General features: G+C 47.3%; 1 protein-coding gene across 1 annotated transcript in view; it reads left to right on the top strand.

The window, feature by feature from the left end:
* The window catches only part of UNC80 (unc-80 subunit of NALCN channel complex), a 3,271,126-nt gene that overhangs the window by 1,200,041 nt on the left and 2,048,809 nt on the right, over positions 1 to 22,276 (top strand). Inside the window, exon 21 of the mRNA XM_085648598.1 lies at positions 17,117 to 17,289. Coding sequence (XP_085504724.1) covers positions 17,117 to 17,289 — 173 coding nt within the window. The remainder of the gene's footprint in view (positions 1 to 17,116; positions 17,290 to 22,276) is intronic.

Here is a 22,276-nt window from a genome sequence, read left to right as displayed (position 1 = left end):
TCTTCCCCTACTTCACTGACTGGCTGTTAAAGGCAGGTTCGCCGCAGGAAGTCGTCGTCCACCTCCAGACTGCGGCAAACCTTCTTTACTCCCTGGGATTCACTATCAGCATGCTGAAGTCACACATGACTCCTTCTCAGAGTCTCTCCTTCATCTGAGTCATTGTGGACTGGTGCAGTTCTGCTCCTGCCCTCTGGCCCTCAGGTATGATCCTGATGTTTCAACCTCAGTCCTGGAATTGGGTGAGATTGACTCTGAGGCTGCTGGGTCTGATGGCCTCCTGCAGCCTGCTGGTAAATCACTCTCAATGTGAAATTGAGGCTTTGTAGTGCCATCTGAAATTCCAGCTGAGACAGCACCAGGGGAATCTCTCTGACCTGGTCCAGATTTTGAAGAAGACTGAAAAAGATCTGCAGTGGTGGTTAACAAGCCATGATTAGATCAGCAGTAGACCCCTTTCACTTCCCCACCCGAAGCTGTCAGTGGTAACTGATGCATCATTTCTGGGTAGGACAAGATGGAGATCAGAGGGCTATCTGCTTGGCATTGAAAGCCTTCCTCCCATCCTTCAGGTGAAGGCAGACATGTGGTAATGTAACAAACAGAGCTGTGCGATGTCATGGACCCTGTGCCTGGAGGCCCTGCTCCTCTGGACTTGGCTGGAGCACCAGGACATCTTCCTGGTTGCGCAGCACCTGGCGGGATTTCTGAATAGTAGGGCGTGCAAACTCAGCCATCAGTGCTTTGCAAAATGGGGCAAAACATTTGCTTGATATTTTCGCCACCGCCGAGAACGTACAGTGTCAGCTCTTCTGCGCGTTGGAGTTTTCAAAGTGGCTGTCGCTCGGAGATGCCTTGGTCTAGACTGAAACCTTGGACTTTTGTACGCTTTTCCGCCAATACCGCACCCACCCTGGGTTCTCAAGAAGATCAGGATCAACCAGGTCCAAATTATCTTAGTGGCTCTGTACCGGACAAGGAGAGTTTGGAACTCCTAAGGATGAGAATCTGTCCTCCTTTTAGGCTGCCCTTTCAGGATGAACTCCTGTAGCAGCAGCAGGTCAGGGTCATGCATACGAACCTGTGCACACCCCACCTTCATGCAGCAATAGTTGAATGCCTTTGTCATCCTTGCGAAAAGTCTGATGCCATCTTGGCAGTCAGAAATCTCACAACTAAAACAGTATACACCGGCCATTGGAACAAATTTTTGTCTTGGTATTTGTCACGGCATATTGATCCACTTTCTGTTTTTTGCCTTTCTTTAGCCTGGCAAGGCTTTGCTTTGGGCACCATTAAAGGTTAACTTTTTACCATCTCTTGTATGCGGTTGCCAGACCAGACCTTACTGTTTAAGTCACCCGTTGTTGCATGTTTTTCTAAGGCCTTACAACATTTGTTTCCCTACACCTTTGATCATGCCCAATGGGATCTTAATTTGGTCCTTACATTTCATATGGACTCCCCATGTAGGCCCCTACACAGCTGTTATCTAAGACTTCTGACACTTAAGACAGTATGCTATTACATCGGCCAGGAGATTCAGTGAGCTTCAAGCTCTTTTAGTTAATTCTCCATATACCAGCTTCTATGCAGACAAACTGGTTCTTTGGACACGCACGGCTTCTTACCAAAGGTGGTGACTCCATTCAGCATCCAGCAGTGACCGCTCAGCTTCTGAGCTCCGTCGCTCCTCTCCCTCCTGCCACCTCTGCCTGCTCGCTGCTCGCTGCTCGCTGCCCTGCTGACTCCGCCGCCTCCTGCCTGCCTGCTTCAGCCCGCACGCCGCTGCCCAGCTGATCCGTTTTCCCGCCGCTGCCCACGGCGGCCACGCCCACGTGTCCTCCCATTCGCCGCCCCGCTCCCGCCACCCAGCTGACCCTCCCTCCCGGCTCCTTACTTAAGGGGACCGCAGTCGCCCTCAGAGTGTGACCGCTCAGCTTCTGAGCTCCGTCGCTCCTCTCCCTCCTGCCACCTTTGCCTGCTCGCTGCTCGCTGCCCTGCTGACTCCGCCGCCTCCTGCCTGCCTGCTTCAGCCCGCACGCCGCTGCCCAGCTGATCCGTTTTCCCGCCGCTGCCCACGGCGGCCACGCCCACGTGTCCTCCCATTCGCCGCCCCGCTCCCGCCACCCAGCTGACCCTCCCTCCCGGCTCCTTACTTATGACGCCCCCAGAGCGACCGCGCAGCGGACGCGCGCAGCGGGAGCGCCGATTGTGCGCCGAAGGTGCGCCAAAGGTAAGCCCGTCTGCGCCCGTCCGCGCCTGGACCGCGCCCAGTGCCAGGACCCCTGGCCCCCGCAGACCCCAGCCCACCCGCCGGACGTACGACGCCACCACCCTCAACGCACTCAACACCGGCCGAATCCCGGGATGCTACCGAACCACCCCGAGACGAACTCACGGACCCTTCAGCTGCCTCGCCTGCAAGTTCACCTGCATCCGGTCCAGCCCCGCACCAGCACCCGCCAAGCCGAACACCAGCAGCAACCACCTCAAGTGCATCCTACTCAACACCCGCTCCGTCCACAGACACGCCATCGAGCTCTGGAACCTCCTCGACACCACAGCTCCTGACGTCGCCTTCCTCACGGAAACCTGGATGAACGACTCCTCAGCGCCCGACATCGCCATCGCCATCCCAGAGGGCTACAAGATCACCCGAAGAGACCGCAACAACCAGACGGGAGGAGGGATCGCCATCATCTACAGGGACACCATCCGCATCACAACCAACACCGACGACACCCTGACAACCGCCGAACACCTGCACTTCCAGATCCACACGGACCCCAAGACCACCCTCAGAGGCACCCTCATCTACCGACCCCCGGGTCCACGCACACAATTCAGCGAAGACATCGCCGACTTCATCAGCCCGCACGCCCTCCCCTCCGCTGACTACATCCTCCTCGGGGACCTCAACTTCCACCTGGAGAACAACAACGACCGCAACACCACCACCCTGCTCGACAACCTCGCCAACCTCGGACTCAAGCAGCTGGTGACCACCCCCACCCACCTCACCGGACACACACTTGACGCTGTCTTCTCTTCCAGCAAGGACATCGACTTCAGCCACGCCACCGGACTCCACTGGACGGACCACAGCTGCGTCCACTTCACCTTCAGAAGATCCACGATCCACCACCACCAGCAACAGGCTGCCCGAAGATTCTGGAACAAGATCACAGCAGACCAGCTCGCCGCTTCCCTGAGCCAGCACCCTCCCGCCAGCTCAGGGAACCCCAGCCAGGCCGCCGACAACCTCACGAAGTGGATCAGCGACTGCGCAGACGACCTCGCCCCATTGAAGACCCCGCCTAGCAGACCCGGCAGCAAGAAGGCCCCATGGTTCACCGACGAACTCAAGAGCTCCAAGAAGAACTGCCGAGCCCTCGAGAAAGCCTGGAGAAGGGAGCCAACACCGGACAACATGACCACCCTCAAGCTCGCCACCCGGAAGCACCATCAACTGATCCACGCCACCAAGAAAACAGCATTCAAGGACCGGCTGGACAACAACGCGCACAACTGCAAGGAACTCTTCAACATCGTGAAAGAGCTCTCCAACCCCAACGCCGGAAACAACGACATCACCCCGTCACAAGACCTCTGCAACTCCCTCGCCTCCTACTTCCACAACAAGATCGCTGACATACACAACAGCTTCAGCCCACAAACAACGCTCCCCACGACCGCACCAACGCCCCCCACCACCACCCTCAGCGCCTGGACCCAGATCAACACAGAAGACACCATCTGCACGATGAACTCTATCCACTCCGGATCTCCGACCGACCCCTGCCCCCACCACGTCTTCAACAAGGCCGACGCTGTCATCGCACCCCACCTGCGGGACATCATCAACACCTCCTTCGACACCCCCACCTTCCCTGAGAGCTGGAAGCACGCCGAACTCAGCGCTCTACTAAAGAAACCAACAGCGGACCCCACCGAACTCAAGAATTACCGCCCCATCTCGCTCCTCCCGTTTCCAGCCAAAGTCATCGAGAAGACCGTCAACAAGCAGCTGGCCGCCTTCCTCGAGACGAATGGATCCCTCGACCCCTCACAGTCCGGCTTCCGAGCCAACCACAGCACCGAGACCGCCCTCATCGCTGCCACCGATGACATCCGAACCCTGCTGGACAACGGTGAAACAGCGGCCCTCATCCTCCTAGACCTCTCCGCAGCATTCGACACTGTTTGCCACCGCACCCTAGTGCAGCGCCTCAGCAACATCGGAATCCAGGAGAAGGCACTGGAGTGGATCATCTCCTTCCTCGCTGGAAGGACACAGAGAGTCCGCCTACCACCGTTCAGATCTGCAGCCACGGAAGTCATCTGCGGCGTCCCCCAGGGCTCCTCGCTCAGCCCCACCCTCTTCAACGTCTACATGAGCCCCCTTGCGGCCATCGCACGCCAACACAACCTCAACATCATCTCCTACGCCGACGACACCCAGCTGATCCTCTCCCTGACCAACGACCCCGCCGCCGCCAGAACCAACCTCCACGAAGGGATGAAAGACGTAGCCGAGTGGATGACGACCAGCCGCCTGAAACTGAACTCAGACAAGACGGAAGTCTTCATCCTGGGCTCCTCGCCCTCCGCCTGGGACGACTCCTGGTGGCCCCCCGCCCTGGGCACCGCACCGAAACCGACAGACCACGCACGCAACCTGGGCTTCATCCTGGACCCCTCCCTCTCCATGAGCAGACAAGTCAACGCCGTCTCCGCGTCCTGTTTCAACATCCTGCGCATGCTACGGAAGATCTTCCGGTGGGTCCCCACCGAGACCAGGAAGACGGTCACCCAGGCACTCGTCACCAGCCGACTGGACTACGGCAACGCCCTCTACGCCGGAACCACCGCCAAGCTCCAGAAGAGACTCCAGCGGATCCAGAACTTCTCAGCCAGACTCATCCTCGACATCCCCCGACGCAGCCACATCTCCGGACATCTGAGATACCTGCACTGGCTCCCCGTCAACAAGAGAATCACCTTCCGTCTCCTCACCCACGCACACAAGGCCCTGCACGACCAAGGCCCGAGCTACCTCAACAACCGCCTCAACTTCTACGCTCCCAAACGCCACCTCCGATCGACCAACCACGCCCTCGCCGCCGTCCCCCGCATCCGAAGAGCAACAACTGGAGGAAGGTCCTTCTCCTACCTGGCCGCCAGGACCTGGAACACCCTCCCGACCGACCTCCGTCTGACCCAAGACCACCTCTCCTTCAGGAAGAAGCTCAAGACCTGGCTGTTCGAGCAGTAGCGGCACCTCACCCCCCCCCCCAAGCGCCTTGAGACCCTCCGGGTGAGTAGTGCGCTGTATAAATGCCTTGATTGATTGATTGAGCATTGGCCAAAACCTCACGCTGCCGACACTTTTGGCCTCAAATCATCCTTCAAAGGAAGAGGAGAGGCTCCACCATCTGGATCTAAAAAGAGCTCCCATCTTTTTACCTTGATCGCACCAAAGACCACTGGGTGGACCTTCAGCTCTTTGTCGGCTTCACAGTAGCAAAAAAAGCCATGGATTGTACTGTGCATCAAGATCTGCAATGCATTAGCTAAGAAGCAGGCCCCTGATGACTTGAGGGCCCATTCCACCAGGGCCGCGGCTACTACTACTGCATTAGCGCTCTTAGTACCTGTCCTGAACATTTTCCAAGCTGCTACATGGGTGTCACTCAACACATTCACAAGGCATTACTGTTTGGACAGTCAGGTCTGCCTAGACGGGCATTTTGCCTAGAAAGTTTTCCTGTCTTTCCTCCAGGATTTCCTGGTTTGAGCCAGTTTGCAGACCCACCTCTGGGGAGGGATTGCTTGGAAACCTATCCTTAGGTGAAGAATCTGCGGTTAGAAGTCTCTGTCAGAAGAACTAGTTGCTTTTCTTCGGTAGCATACGTTCTGTTAGAGCCTCTATCTAACCACAGATTCCTCACAGACCCTCCCATCCTCCCTGTTCGGCGAAATGGGCACTTTATCCGAAAGCTCCTGTTAGATTGTCAGATTCTATGCATTGGTAGCACATCATTCAGTCGTGGCTCTTCATTTTTGACACAGAACTAATGACCAAAAAAACTGATATCATGGCACCCGGTCTGGTGCCTATAGAGGCACAGTGCACGTCACTTCCAACACAACGATATTGAAGGGGAGACACTCAAGGCCACCTACTGGTGCGCTGAGGTATTGCTCAAGATTTTCCAGATCCAGTCTCACACCTGGGGAATATTCTAAGATGAAGAATCTGCGGTTAGATAGAGTCTACCAGAAAAAGCATTACTAAATGTGTGTGGCTGTTTCTTATTGTCTGTGTTTCAGATGCTGGTCACCATAGCAGTAAAGACAGGAAGTGTTAAGTTGTGTTTGTTCTCTGGTAGAAGGATCACACTATTAATAGTCACCGGCTCTTTATCAAAGAAGTGGCTTTTGGCAAAGCTATAATGGGGATAGGAAGTCAGTGGGATGAATGAAGGAATGATCAGAGCTGAAAACCTAGTGTCAGCACTTCCGCGTGTTGGATTTTCAAAGTGGCTCTCGCTCAGAGATACCTTGGCATAGACTAAAACATGGGACTTTTGTACGCTTTCCCGCCAATACCCCTCCCACTCTGGGTTCTCAAAAAGATCAGGATCAACCAGGTCCAAGTTATCTTAGTGGCTCTGTACTGGGCAAGGAGAGTTTGGAACTCCTGAGGATGAGCATCTGTACTCGTTTTAGGCTGCCCTTTCAGGATGAACTCCTGTAGCAGCAGTTGTGTGTCACCCTTGTCTCTCCTGTAGCAGCAGGTGTGTCACAGCTGAACAATAGAAGTCATGAGGCTTGATTGAGGGGATAGCACTGACATTGAGTGTATCAAGGTCCTGACCCCAGTGGCCCAACGAAGTACACTGTTCTTTCTGCTACAACTCTCATTCATCTAATAGTACAGAAGCCTGCTCTGTAACTTGCATTTGGCAGGTAAAGAAATACCTTCTGCAGACCACTGAAACTTGACTTACATTTTTAAGGGTAGAATGTGAGGGCTAAGCTGAGTATCTAATTTTGTGAGAGCAGTGTTTTTACATCAGTCATAACAAAGAACATTGGGGGCATGATAATCTCTTTATAGGGTTCTTTGGCTCAAAGAACGGCAAGGCAGTGCAGAAACAGACAGTCTCTTGATTGAGAATACGCTGCATTAATATCTGCCACACACTGGCTTTAAAGCAGCCTCCAAAAGGTCCAAGGCCTTACTCTTCAGGTCCAAGGCTGCTACCACTGCTTTGGTACATAGAGTGTCTGTCCTGGATATCTATCAGGCAGCTACGTGGGCAACATTGCACACGTTCACAACGCACTACTGCCTCGACAGCCAGGTCCATGGAGAATGGTATTTTGCCCTCTGGAACGTGTAGGATTCATTAGTTCGATCCATTCCACAAACCCACTACCTTTGGCGGTACTTCTTTGGCATTTATTAACAAGGTGAGGAATCTGCGGTTAGAAGTGTTCATCAGAAGGACAAGTTACCTACCTTTGGCAAAGCACTTTTTGGTAGATACTCTAACCTAATCTAACCGCAGATCCCTCACAGCCTTCAACCTCCTTGTTCTGTGATTTAATCTAAAAAGATCCCAATCTAAAAATATGTACAATGATTTGTTCAGTTTGCCAGTGGGCTCCGTGACTGAGGACGTGGACTAGTTCATGAAAGAAGCTGGCATCAGCATGCATGACTCCAGACTCCACGACACCGGCATACGGGGGATCCACCCTCGAATAGCAACGCTCCTTCCTCACCGACAGGACCCAAAGAATCAGACTGCCACCCTTCCTCTCAGAACCCACAGAGATCCACTGCGGAGTGCCCCAAGGATTATCACTCAGCCCAACACTCTTCAACATCTACTTGGCACCCCTCTCCGCCATCGTCAGACAGCACAGACTCAACATAGTCTCCTATGCCGACTACACCCAGCTCATCCTCTCCCTCACCAAAGATCCTGTCACCACCAGACTCAGCTTTCAGGAAGGTATGAAGGATGTCCCATCCTCGATGTGCAGGAGCTTCCTAAAGCTCAACTCAGAGAAGACAGAGGCCCTCATCCTCAGACCCTCCTCCACCGCCTGGGACAGCACATGGTGGCTCACCGCCCTTGGCAGCCCGCCCACCCCCACCGACCACTCCCGGAACCTCTTCATCATACTCAACTTCTTCCTCTCAACGCCATCGTCTCCATCTGCTTTAACACCCTCCGCATCCTTTGCAAGACCTTCAAATTGATCCAACCCCCTAATCAAGTAAAAACATCACCCACTCACTCATAACCAGCAGACTAGACTACGGAAACGCCCTCTATGCCAGAATCAACAAGTCCTTGCTCCTCAAACTGCAGACCATACGGAACACCACAGCCAGACTCGTCCTCGGCATCCCTTGACAAGAGCACATCACTCAACACCTGCAAGACCTCTACTGGCTGCCCGTCGAGAAGAGATACCCTTCAAGATACTCACCCATGCCTTCAAATGCCTCCACAACACCGGACCCCAATACCTCAACAAGAGAATCTCCTTCCACGTACTCAAGAGAAACCTACGATCCACCGACCTCGCCCTCACAGAATCCCGGCGCAGCCGCAGAGCCAGAACAGGCAGAAGGGCCTTCTCCTACATCGCGGCCAAGAACTGGAATGAGCTCCCGGTCAACATCAGACATGTCCCCTCTCTGATCATCTTCAGGAAGGCACTCAAGACCTGGCTCTTCGACTGAATGGAGCTGCTTATTCCCCCTCCCCAGCGACTTGAGACCCTGATTGATTGATTGATTGATTGACCGCCACTTATATGTAGCTCAGTTCGGCAATTCTGGAGCAAAACGGTGTTAATGCAAAGTTGCACAGGGCCACCTACCTGGCCGCAGGAGCACTGCTCCGTATTCAATCTGGTACTTTGAGAAATTCACGAGATGAGGAATTTGTGGTTAGATAGAGTATCAACCAGAAAGAGCTTTACCAAATGCAAGTATTTGTTCAATAATGATATAACCTGATACGTTTTACAATAAAGGGGTTGATGGAGGTTCACTGTTAGAAAGAGAGATTGACAGACAGAGAGAGAGAAGGAGAGAGTGAGCGAGAGAGAGAAAAAAGATTGAGAACACGCACGTACCTTGAGCAGTGTCCTTGATTGTAACAAGGGTGTGGGGCTCAAGGGTTACCTCTGTGTGCAAGAGAGCACCAGAGCTAGAGGAGCCCTCTGCCTGCTGCATTGCAGTACATCAGTGGCTCAAAATGGAGAGCTGCATTTAGATAATGGAGACAGAGGGAGTCTCCAGTCAGTGTGCTACCGGTTCTTGTTCCCTCCCGTGACCTTGCAGGATACCGGTATCGGAACAAGTGAGTAACCACAGATACGATCCCCCCATGGAGGCAGACAATAGAATACGACCTAATCTACTGTGAGTGTTATTGGTAGGTGAATAACAAGTGAATTCCTTCAAGGAGGGGTGAGTGTCCCTCCATATATCTCGTAGTTACAGGTTAACAACACCCTTGCGCAGAAAATGCGTCATCTTAGGTTTAGTGTTACGCCTCGGAGAGGGCCTATCCAGCTCTCTGTTCAAGAAACAGTTGAAGTCGCCAGCCCACAGAACAAAGCAGTCTAGTGTCAGCGAGATAGCTTCCTGTATTTTTGAGTAAAATTCCCCATCATCGATGTTGGTTCCATAAGTGTTAACAATTGCTATGTCCATACCATCTAATCTGTCCAGCATCAGGAGGTAATGCCCCTCGACATCAGCCTCCTTGAAAATAAGGGTGAATGGGACCCCTGGTGCTATCCAGATGAGGACGGCACTGGCATATGTCAAATAGTTAGTGTAGTAGAGTTGCTATCTCCATTTTTTGGCCAATTTGCTAGCTTTTGAATCAGAGAGATGCTTCTCCTACAAGCAGACAATATCAGCAGCATGCTTCTCATGAATATAGAGACCTCTATAACATTTTGTGTAGTTACCCAGATCCCTCACATTCCAGGAAATGAACTTACATATACCAACCCTACCCAGTGTTATTCAAGATGTGAAAGGGCATTGCTGCCCCCCCGCCCCACCCCCAGCGACAACATGATAAAGACCCGAGGGTCAACATAACAGAACCTGCATGAACTCTTCCCCACCACAGAGAAGTATATTATCATGAAAGCCCAATTGAATTGATGTGTCAGGACGTACACTATCATAGACCAACCCCTAAAGAACATCAGCACGTGCCGACTGAAACTTATACCAAGCCCCCTCCGCATGAGAAATCAAAGAATACAAACCACCATGCAGAACACAAAGAAAAAAAGAACCCCAGAGCATCAACCACGGGGCGCTGTAATCTCCAGGAGAGGTCCCCGGCACTGTCTAAGAAAGAGGTTAGTGAACAAAACATAGCTGTAAGACACATATATAGTCAATCAATCAAGGGAAATAGTTCAAGGAGCCATAGTCTCAGGTACAATATCACTACATTGAGATTGGGTATCAGAGTGCCCTCCACCTGGAGGATTGTCAGTCATCAATGTATCAGGCACCAACAAAGCATTCGGTATCAGCAGTGGCCATGGTGCCATTTTCTCTGACTACAATGTGTGACGGGACCTGCATATTCAGAAGACCTCTGTACCCGCTTCTGGTGCGCACACCAGCACCCCACCTCGTACGGGTGTGGAAGGTGTCCGCACCGCCGAGAGTGCGTGCCAGGATCCTGTCCAACATGTCCAACCAGGACTGTACCTTTTCAGGGTGCTCAAAGAAGGGTAGTTTTCCTGCAGCTATAATGCGGAGTTTGGCTTGGTAAAGGAGCATGTATTTGATGTTCATCTCCTGTAGCTTCTTCTTGAATTCCAGAAAGGATTTACGAAGCTCTTGCATCTGTTGTGTGTTATCTGGATAAATTGCAATGTCATGATTTTTGAATTCTGAGAATGCAGTTTCCATGGCAGCTCTCAAGATAGCATTCCTATCTTTATAGTTCAGGATTCGAGTGATAAGGGCCCTGGGTTGTGGCCCTCGAAGGGGGAACGGAGGCGAACCCTCGGTATGCCCTTTCTACGACAAGAAAATCTGACAGGTCTCTAGGGCACACAGCTTGCCTCACCCCATTCTCCAAAACCTTTTCTGCAGCATGACCTTTCAGGGAAGCCCAGCAGCCATACTTTGTTTCGGCGCGAGCGGACCTCAACATCCTACACACGCTGCTCAAAGGACTGTGTGACAACTGACATTTGGGAGACCTGCTGCTTAAATAGACGCACCTCGCCCTGCAGTGATGTTATATTGGTTTCAGCGGTATCCACTTTATCCGTCAATCTGCGTAAGTCAGCCTGCAATAAATTCACTTCAACAGAGACACACGCTATCTGCCCCTCGAGCTCTACTCTAGAGCCATGGATAGCTTTGAGGAGGGCCGAGCAGGATGGCTATCCTGCCACTCCGGTGAACGCTCAGGGGTCTCAGACCAACCCAGGCAGGTGAGCCTATGAGTAGGCTGGCGAGCTCTGGTATATTGCGTGATGGTGTTGTTGGTCCCTTCAGATTAAAAATGACTAGAATAGGAGACAGCAAGACATTGGTGCAGGGACTGTCCAGTGCAAAGGCGGGGAGAGCAATAAACACAGGAGCCAGGTAGTTCCCAGGTTGAGTTCTTACCTCCAGTCCGTCATCTTAGCACCACCGTGTCCCCAGTGAGCGCCCCAGGAGGGTCTCCAGCTCACCTCCAGATCCTGAGAGGGGTTCCTCCAGGCAGCACCAACACGACAGGGCTGACCGCACCACACACAGCCAGCAGGCCGGACCAGGGTAAAGGAGAATCACAACTGAGGGATCCCAAGGGGGGATGCTGTGCCAGGTTCAGCAGCTCCCAGGCACATCTCAAGCCCAATGCGCTCTTCGACGTTATGCCCCGTGCCAGCTCCATGTTTAGCAACCCATCACAGGTGCCTTTGTGGCATCCACAATCCCTCTGAGGGCTCGTGAGGGCAGTCCAGCCCCAGTTCGATCCACTGGCTCCCCCACTCGTCACACCAGCCTAACCAGGTCTACAGTACAGGGGTGCACCACTCTCACCGGGCATCATTAAGAGGGGCAATCGGGCAGCATTCAGGTCTCGGGGACCCCGCATCCATCACACCATGGCCAAGGTCCAGGAGCAAGCATGGCTGACCCTCACCAGGCCAGACGGGGAGGCCAGCCACCCATGGAGCGGAGCAGAGTGTCTCATTGGGAGTCCGGGCGGCGGCACTCCTTGCTGATCCTTCTTCAAGCAGGCGCTCAAAGATGTCCTTAGGGCTGCAGGCCAGGTGGGGCAGCGGAAGGCTACACCCCCCTTCCGGTCCAGGCGAGGCCCCAAGCTGCACCCCCAGATCACTCAACCCCAGAGCACCCCTGTTTCAATCACCCGGTGGGCGTACCAGGGGGGGCGCAGAGCCCGGCCTAGCAGCCCCCATCCAGGCCCTCTGCTGCCCTGGTCGAAGAGGCCAGCGCCCCCCACCGGGTCCGATCTGACAGGCATGCAACCAGTGAGGGCACAGCTCCGCAGGATCGAAACCCCCAAACAAAGGCCCTGACAATTCGAAGCGGTTTGCCAGACCGCCAGAGTGGGAGGCATTCACCATCGGGCAGGAAATGGCAAGGAGGAGGTCCAGTGCCCTCCAAGCGCAGCATGTTCGCCAGTGTAGGCCTAAGTGCTTCCACGTCTCCCACAGCACTAGGAACTTCCTCCCAGTGATGGGATTCCCTAAGCAGCAACCATCCGGTGAGGAGGGGGCAGCAGGAACACAAGGGGCAGATGTCTCCTTGTGTGATGAAGGCAGGATAATGAAAGAAATAGACAGTGGGGTGACGGAGCTCCCTAATGGCATGTCCTGTCGGCCATCTTTCCAAACCGCGCACCACACAATCAAGTACAGAATTAAATAATTAGGGTTTTTAATAATTTATGTTAACCTAAGTGCAGGAGGTATAATGCTGCAGTTTAAACCAGATTAAACAGGGATTAACTGCGTTTAACATACCGTTTTCAACATTACTCAGGGCCCGATTCACAGAACTAACTTAAGACAAAATCCTAAACTTACTACCATTTTGGTATTCACAGAAGGCACTTACTCATTTTGGTATTCACAGAAGTTAGGACTCCTAACTTTAGGACTCCTAAATGCCTTCTGTGAATACCGAAAGCCTTAAAATTAGGATTTTTCTCAGTTTAGTAGTAGTAAAGTTAGGAGTCCTAACTTTTGGACTCCTAAACTGAGAAAAATCCTAATTTTAAGACTTTCGGTATTCACAGAAGGCATTTAGGAGTCCTAAAGTTAGGACTCCTAACTTCTGTGAATACCGAAGTGAGTAAGTGTCTTCTGTGAATACCAAAATGAGTAAGTGCCTTCTGTGAATACGAAAAATGGTAGTAAGTTTAGGATTTTGTCTTAAGTTAGTTCTGTGAATCGGGCCCTCAGTGTTTACAAGTTCAGAATTGCATTCCCTTACTGTTTTGAAAAATAATGAGTAAAATACTACCAACCCAAAATCTCATCTAGAGAATTGAAAAACAATATGGTAACTTTTAATTTCCTTATGGTGAGTGATTAAAATGAATGTTAAACCTCTTGATGAGATCCAGATAAAATAAATGTTGTATGAATGACTTTAGGCATAATCCACTGAAATCATTAAATACCATACATGTTCTGAAACACCTCAAGGATGAAACTTTTGCTATCCTTGATTTCCCCTTTTTTATCCACACCATCCTTAAAAAGATAGAGACAAATATAAAGTACCAGATTCCGCCACAAAATACCTGATTAGAATAATGCCAATAGTGTCATTATGACTGCCACCTATTGGCAGTTAAAGAACTATTCCAAAATAGCTGAACCACCAATGGTATACCACAACCAAAGCTCACTGCTGTATGGCCCGTGAGCTTCCAATTTAATAATTTTGTGAGTCACTCCTTGTTGATGAACAAATTGATGTTCATAATAAAGCTGGTCCTCTTCAGACCTTCAAGAAACGTATTGACAATCAAAACAACTATCTACATTCAATACAACCAGTGTCAGTTCCACGTGCTACCATAAAACATCAAATCATCACAGTCTTTACTGAGTGCATGACATCAGGAGCAACTCATGTCACTGATCTGATCCTCCACATTTGTTCTTCCCACATTTGCCGGCTACTAAAGAAGTGAAGAGTGCAAACACTGTGCCTACCATAATATCTAGGATTGTCGCTCAAAGGAAAAACATAGTGCAGAAATTGTATTTTTGGGAGCACTTTTGTACAGAATACATTCTAGTCTGAATCTGCTCAATGAGATAATGCAGAGTTTGGTGCACCTTTTCAACAACAGCAGGATGATATCTAGCTGCATAGTACAGTATAAGTCTCAGTTGAGTCCATGACATCCTGCATCCCTGTAGCGCTGGTGTCAAGCCCCACACAGCACAGAACAGTAAGTAAGCAATGTGTCTGCCATTTTGTCATGAGGCAGATGGCTGTTGGGGTGATCAAATCAATGTTTCCGACAACCTCTGTGGTGCTCATCTGGTGGATGCAAGCATAGAATCTATTCAGTGGTGCTGTCTTTTATGAATGAGGAGGACCTGCTCCTCCTCACTACAGATGTGTGCCTAGCTGCAGAGGAAGTGGTCGAGTCATGGCTGTAATACATTGTTTGGAACTGAGGACTATCTAACTGGCCCTTCCAGTCTTTTTGCATGAAGTAAAGCATGCTTTTGTGAAGATCCATAATGACAACTTGGCATTCATGTTTTAGATCAGAAAACCAGGAGGCATAAGGTCTCATACAGTCTTTAACAGGGCACAAAAGGTATGGTACTGGGCAGTTCTTAACAAAGCAGCCATAACCATACAACATGCACTTGAAAGATCCAGCAACCAAACGAACACTGTCAGCAGAGACAAAGATACTTGCTGCTGGTGGAATTCTGAAAACAAGTAACTTGTAAAGGCATTCATGAAATGTGGGACAGGCTTAGGGACAGATTTACCATACTTTCACGCAATGCAACGCAGCAAGAAAGCGTGTTGCGCTGCACAGCATGAAAGGGAGAGGGCACGAATGCGCCATATCAGTGGCATGCACTGCCTTGCATTTCTCCAGATTTACCAAGACACATGTGATTATGTGTGTCGGCCACACTTAGAACAATGGTCCTGAAAGGATATGGTGAGTTGCAGGACTGAATGAGAGGCCTGCCACACCCGAGGAGTGACTTATACAGGTAGGGGAATTCAAAGGGCATGCCACACAGTGAAGTGCAGAAGTTGACAAGTGTGAGACTCGAGTGGATAGTGGAACTCTTGGTAGAAAGAAAAGGCTACCAAAGTGCTGACCAAGATATGACAGAGATAAGAAAAAGTAGTCCGGGAGGATAGGTGACACCACAGTGACCCAAACGCAACAAATACAAATTTGACTCATCTCAATGCCAGAAGGAGCAATAAAATTGTTGGCAGGGAGAAGCTGGTGATGTCACATTGCTGTTTTGCTCTTTATTGCTTCTAGGATACGAGTAATATAGAGATGTACATATTATGTGACCTGCATGTCTTGCCTAACAGTTGAAAGAGAGGAGAAAGACCTTTATCACCCACATTTCAGATACAGTCTTTTTGGCCACAGCTAGCCCTATCAAGTCTAAGTCTGAGTAAATGATAGTAGTGATTAGTTGAATATGTTAAAATAAATAAAAGAGTCTGGTGTTGATAGAGGGTTTTTAATGATTTGATAACCAAAATAGCACTAGGGGGTACAGATGAGATTCAGTGACTAGAGGATGGAGATAAATTTGGCCAGTAAACTATGAGAGCATATTAAGAGTGATTAGTTGGTGGGTCTTGGGAGGGCCTGTAAGCGTGTAGGTGGGGGTGATAGTGTGGAAGGGCTCCAAGACAATGAGAAAATAAATATGGACATCTGTCACATAAATGACGAGGCTGGTTTAATTTCCATAGCTCTGTTTGGGATTTTGTTTCCACTCCAAAGAGAACATCACTTTAATTTTAATTTGTAAATCTATTCATTTTTAATAAAAATCACATCTCTGTGGCAGTATAGACCCTCACCTGTTTTAATGTAAGGGTTTAATGCATCACTTTAAAATAATATATGTAGATGTCTGCACAATTTCTGGCAAGGAGCAAAACTATTTTACTGTTTCTTTGAATTTTAAAGCTTCAGAACATGTATTTGAAACTCAGCAATTAGGAAATATGAATGTAGAAAAAATACTGAGACCAAGATGGAGAAATGTGCAAACAAAATCATTTACGAATAATGTTTTTAATCCAAAAAAGAAAGAGAGGCGTATATCTTGGCAAACGTGGTTACCAGATATCTGCAAAAACTGTAGCAGGTATTCCACACTCTGATCACAGTGAATGATAATTTCTGAAAGTGGGGTTTATCAGAATATCACTAATACCTGGGTATGTTTAAATTATCAACCTTTTCTCAGTTACTAAATAGTGAGAGTACTTGATTGTTAAGACATTTCTTATATCTCTCATTTATAGTCACAGTGGTCACTAACTTTATGAGCAATCAAACTGAGCATATATATATATATATGAAAAGTTTTGACAAATCATATAATTGACAGTGTTTGATATGAAAAAGATAGGGCAATGTTTTCTTTCACTTAAAAATAAAAAATAGCAAAAACAGTTTAAATGTGATTGAATCTATGAGAACCCAAGTAACCTGTCTTGTGAACAAGGAATATGATCATTTATTAAAAGCTCTAAGCACCTGTAGCTGGCTCTCTGTGCAAAACAGAGTGTGGAGTACCTGGAAAAGTCACTGTCTGTACTTGTTCCCACCAGCTGTTTCTCTGGCTGCTGTGAGTGTTGTTGTTTGTGCTAAGCCGCAGATCATGCATTACAAATATACAGAGGGCTGGTACAACAGGAGGAGGGGGAGGACAGGATGGGGGATTATCTCTTTCTCGTAGCCCTTTTTATTTGTGAGATGTTGTGTTCCCCTTTCCCTCCCTTCTTTTGCACTCTCCCCTTCTCCTTCACCCTTCCCCACCCTTCCAGGCTGCCACAGCTATGACGATCACCTGGCCTCTACCCAAGACGGCAGCAAGTGCAAGAATGTGGTCAACCTGGGAGCAATTCGTCAAGGCATGAAGCGTTTCCAGTTCCTTTTAAACTGCTGTGAGCCGGGTACCATTCCGGACGCATCCATTTTGGCAGCTGCCCTTGATCTGGTAAGTCATTATTATATATTGACATTGAGGGTAAACTACTCTAAATATGTTTTGAGGTATTACATCCCATACTTCCAAAACGTACTCTAATGAGTACAATTTGTCTGGGGCCTACGAACAAAAGCCCTCAAGCAGTTGCATTTTTTGTTACAGTATGCGGTATATTATCTTGCTCTGCCATCTCCAAAAAGAGATTGGAGTTACATATATAAGTCCATTTTGTTTTTGCAGTCTCTTTCAAAGTTAAATGTGACGTGCTAGGGCAATACACAAATACTCTGCAATACAGCAAAGTTAAAGATGTTGGAAGATGTTAGTTTTACTGATTCATTTTATTATAAGGAGTTGTTAATGTGTGGCAGGCCAGTTCAAGTATCTGAGGACTGTGCAGGGAAGATAGCATGCTTACACCATTCTCTACTGCTTTCATCTGACAGTCAATCTTGCTTAATGCAGAATTTTGACATTCATAAATATATGTTGTAAACAGTCTCTGCAGTCCATTCCCTTTTATTACTTGTTGTATCTGTGTGCAAGGGTAAATTGACTTGAACTGTCTATCTTTACAGGTTGCTATTGTGTTGATAAGCGTAGATCTTTGCATATCATATAGGGCCGAAGATCTTACATCTTTTACCCATCAAGATAACGTGTTACATGTATGCAACAGCATACACAGTTAAAAAGGTCCGATCTGGTTCTTGAAACATGTTAGATTCAAAGCACAGACTTCTAGATGTGAAAGATGCTCATCGGGTATGCATCAATTAGTAGCATTTCCACAGTGGCCTATGAATGCAGAAGAGGACCTTTCCAGGGTGGTGACGATGTATTCAAATGTGGCGAACACCCGCTCAGTTCACATAAGTGATTCATTGTGGTAAAGTGCACAATTATACCCTATTTTCATGGTTTACCAGGGTATACTAAAGGGGGATATTGCAAGTAAATAATTTTCCATATGTTAAAAAATATAATCTTTTTTTCCTTTTTATTATTTCTATATTCGTGCACATTTGAAATCTTCAAAGAGTTGAGGCTCCGTATAGGTAAAGCTAGCCATTACATTTCTGCACAGCCTAGGTATATACCATATATCTTGAGAATAAAACTTTTTACTCCTTGTTACCCAGGTCGTAGTAGCACATAAACTATTCCGAATCCGTAACAGCGTGCTTCCTATCATACCTGTTCAAAGCTTTGTGTATTCAAGGCCGCGATAAAAGAGCTTTGGATATAGATGTATGTGAGCATAAGATGACCATAGTGTTTTAGTCATTCATGAGGTAGGAGTGTATTTAATCAATCAAGCTTAAAGACTAATTTACTTGGGCTCAGTGAAACCAATCAATGATTATAAATCTGCCATTTAGAATAATACGTATATATAAAAGTCTACATATGCATTATTTTTCTATTTGGTTTGTCTTCAGCACCAGGTCATAGTCAGTTGAAGGCTCAAGCAGTGGAAGGCATGATAATTTATAGTGCTTAGATTAGGAATTGTCTGCTATGTGTGTCCAGTTGACATACACATATAATAAATGTGAATATAATAACAGATAGGGAGGAATACATAAGGCAATAAAGTTAAAGGCAAACTGAAAGGGCCTACTCATAACAAAATAAATAAGCATCAAAAGTGGAAGAGTGAATGCACTTTGCCATTATTTGATCTTTACTAAATAGGTGTAGTAAAATCCAATGGACTAATTGAAAACAGGGTATGGATACCCATTATGTGGAAGTGTAAATTTTGACAGCAGATAATGACTGCTGTTCCATACAGCATTACTCTGAGTCCGTTCTTCTTTTTCACAACCTTTACTCTGACATTCTGCTGCAGGTTTGAGACAATCAACTGACTGTATTATAATAAAAAACAATAGAAATGCTACTCCGCCCCACAAGAAGTTCCAACTTGTCCACTGCAACCAGCCATGTGACCCTCTTCTTCCTTACCTTCACCAAGTCATTTAGGTGTTCCAACCAGGAGCTATCTGAAGGATTATGGGGGAGAATATGAAGGACTATGACAAGGAAGCCCAAACTCAGGTTTATGACGGTTATCAATAAGTAATCATGCCTTTACCACCTTCTCATAGTCCTTACTTGATTTGGACATGAAAAGAATGCCTAGTGTTCAGCATGTTGCTGCCACACAGATTCTATCAACACAGAGATGCTGCAACACCAAAAACATTTAATATGCTATTATGAAGTTCAAATGTTGTCCGGCACAGTCAGAAGGACACATTTACCAAAGGTACTGTTTGTAGCCTCAATACATCCATAGGGTAATGACCTGGACAGATCCGTGAGACCTAACTAAGATGATGGAATAGGCATGGATACACTGTGTTTAAAAAGTATGATATATACACACACCAACCCAGGAGAGACAAGTAGACAATGGTTTTGTTAGTCTGTTATATTATAAATGTATACCAATGTTTTGCATCCTCCTCTTGAATTGCTGGTATGCTTAGGTGCGGATGTTTACGTATAATATCGCATGAAGGAACGGAATAGATATCCAACTCAGTAGATATGCTTCGACAATGAAAATGACTTTCTCCTTTTCTTATTTCCATTTTGTCATATATAATGTACTTTACTATCGTTCATTAGAAATATACTTACTGTTATCCTGTAACTCTGCAAAAATTGAAAATGCAAATAAAGATATATTTTTAAAAAATACATCCTTAGGGTAATTTTGATAAAAGTGTTAAGAGGAGCACAAGTTGCGGCTCCATACCTTTTTAACAGTTAGACGCCCTAGACTATGCCTGTAAAATAGGATTGTGTCTGTACTGTATTTCAGGAGGAAGAGAAATCAAAGACAACGCATTGCTGTTTGATAGGATAGCTTTACGTCATCTGCCAATGGTGGAAGAAGAAGACTAAGTTTCTTTTCCAAGTGGTGTCACGGACTAGATGCTGAGAAGGTCCATTTATTACCCAAAGAAGAGGGACTCCTCTTGGTAGTCTTGGTGCACCCTGCAATAATATACATGAAAATTAACTTGTTCTGCCTTTAGAGGGTCACGCTTAGGAGGGAAACCCACAAAGGGAAAAACTACCTTGGCAAACTTATGATTTGATAGAAGATGGTGATAGTGCTGGAGAAGTCAGGCAGGTACTAAACTCCTCCTGTCATCAGGAAAGAAAAAGGAGCCAGGGAATGCCAAGTTTAGAAACCAGGATGTCCCCATTATATACACCTTTAAAAATATGTGACATCACTGGAAAAGACTGTGGAACATCTTGGATTGGGAAACAGATTTTCTTGTTGGAAAGGGATACTTATAAAGTCTGCTCTTCCCCCACCTTTTAAGGAGGTCATGCATTTGTCCAGCATTGAAGAAGAACCCCAAGTTTGGTATTCTGCACACCATGCAGAATTTTGAAATTCCATTGCTGCTCTTCATACTGCTCTCTCCCTGTGATTTGCAGAAAATCCTTCAAGGCGCACATTGATCACAGAAGCAGTGGAACATTTGAACTGCTTCACTCTCGTTCTTTGAAGTTTGTATCTAGGCAAGTGTAGTGTTCTTTGCTCTAATGAGCAGCTGTAATGAATTAAGTGTGTTTTAAATATTCTTTATTCTTTTTTAAAGTGTAGGCAGGGCATTCTCTTTAGATAAGTTAAAGTGGAGGAACAAAGCTGGCTGTGATGTCAAGCGACCTGTGCCATTTTTCAGGGCTATGATAAAGATTGACTACTGAGCTTCACGTGTGAGAAACTTCAATTGTATGCAAGAGATGGTGGCTTTCTTGTTAGCCCTAACTTCTGCTAGGATGGTTTGTAGGTTTCAGACTCTCGATTCCTCACCTCTTTTTAGAGTGTGCTCTAAAATTCTGTGAAGGGTAATGCTTTCTTTTTTGCCAAAATCTGTGACTTAGTTTTACATTAATCATCATGTTGAGTAACTTTCCCTCTTTTTATCTACCTATAGAGTATCTATAGAGATTTGAGTAGGGCTATTTGTCATTACATCGGTAGGACTCCATCATTTAGGATTTATGACAGTCTTTTTGTAGGGTATAAAGGGAGTATTTCGGAAAGTATATTGAGAAGCAAACTATTTCCAGTTGATGTCATTAACTGTTAAGCGCAGTTATGAGCTGGCGAGTAAACCTCTCTGTTATCCTGATTTTGGGATTTTGGTGCCAGCCTCAGCTAATCCAGCGGATGCAAGGAAATCTTGGGCTTTCTTTGACTTATGAGAGATTCTGAACTTGACCTGGAGGGGCTTGCCAAGCAAACGGACAGTGTACATCTCAACTAGATGAATGAGAGACTTGAGATATCTTGTTTCTCGTGAAAAAAGTTGAGCTATGTTTCTATGCATTAATCTGGAATTTGAGTGTCTTCCAGATGTTTCTCTGTTTTTATTTTTGGCTGACCACGTTACACATGTGTTTCGGTATCTTCATGTGACTCTACAAATCAATTTTGTTGTGTTTGATATTGTTTTTTCGATTAACATGGGATTTAATTTGCAATGACACATTAGTTCCCTATTTCAATTTGGCCCCTGCGTTGTAGAACAGGTGGGCCAGCGTGCCTACACAGGTGTTTGCATTCTGGCATGTTTACACTTCCGAGATGTGAGCTTTTTTGTGTTAGAACAATTCATATCATAGTTTAGTTTGTTTATTTTTTTCGTTTGCTCTTTTTTTGTGTTGGGTTTTAAAATTCGAATTTCCTTCACTTCTGCATCATCCCCTTGAGATAACGGTGTTTTAATTGAATCGTCGCAAGCATGGTTCCCCGTCCATTCTGTGAGTTTGGGAGCTATACACTTTTGCACATTGGATGGTCACCCAGAAGTATACCGGTGCATGTAGAAGTGTTTCTGTGTCTTGGATGTTGTAATAGTGGTTAGTTACACTAAAATTCACTGTAGTTGTACGTGAATGATACATCACTGATGTCACAGCATGGTTTACTATCTAATATGGTTTGTCATCTAGTAGA

This window comes from Triturus cristatus, chromosome 3_2 (genome assembly GCF_964204655.1).
Source record: "Triturus cristatus chromosome 3_2, aTriCri1.1, whole genome shotgun sequence".
In the NCBI taxonomy this organism is placed as follows: domain Eukaryota; kingdom Metazoa; phylum Chordata; class Amphibia; order Caudata; family Salamandridae; genus Triturus; species Triturus cristatus.
This window is presented reverse-complemented; position numbering and strand designations above follow the sequence as displayed.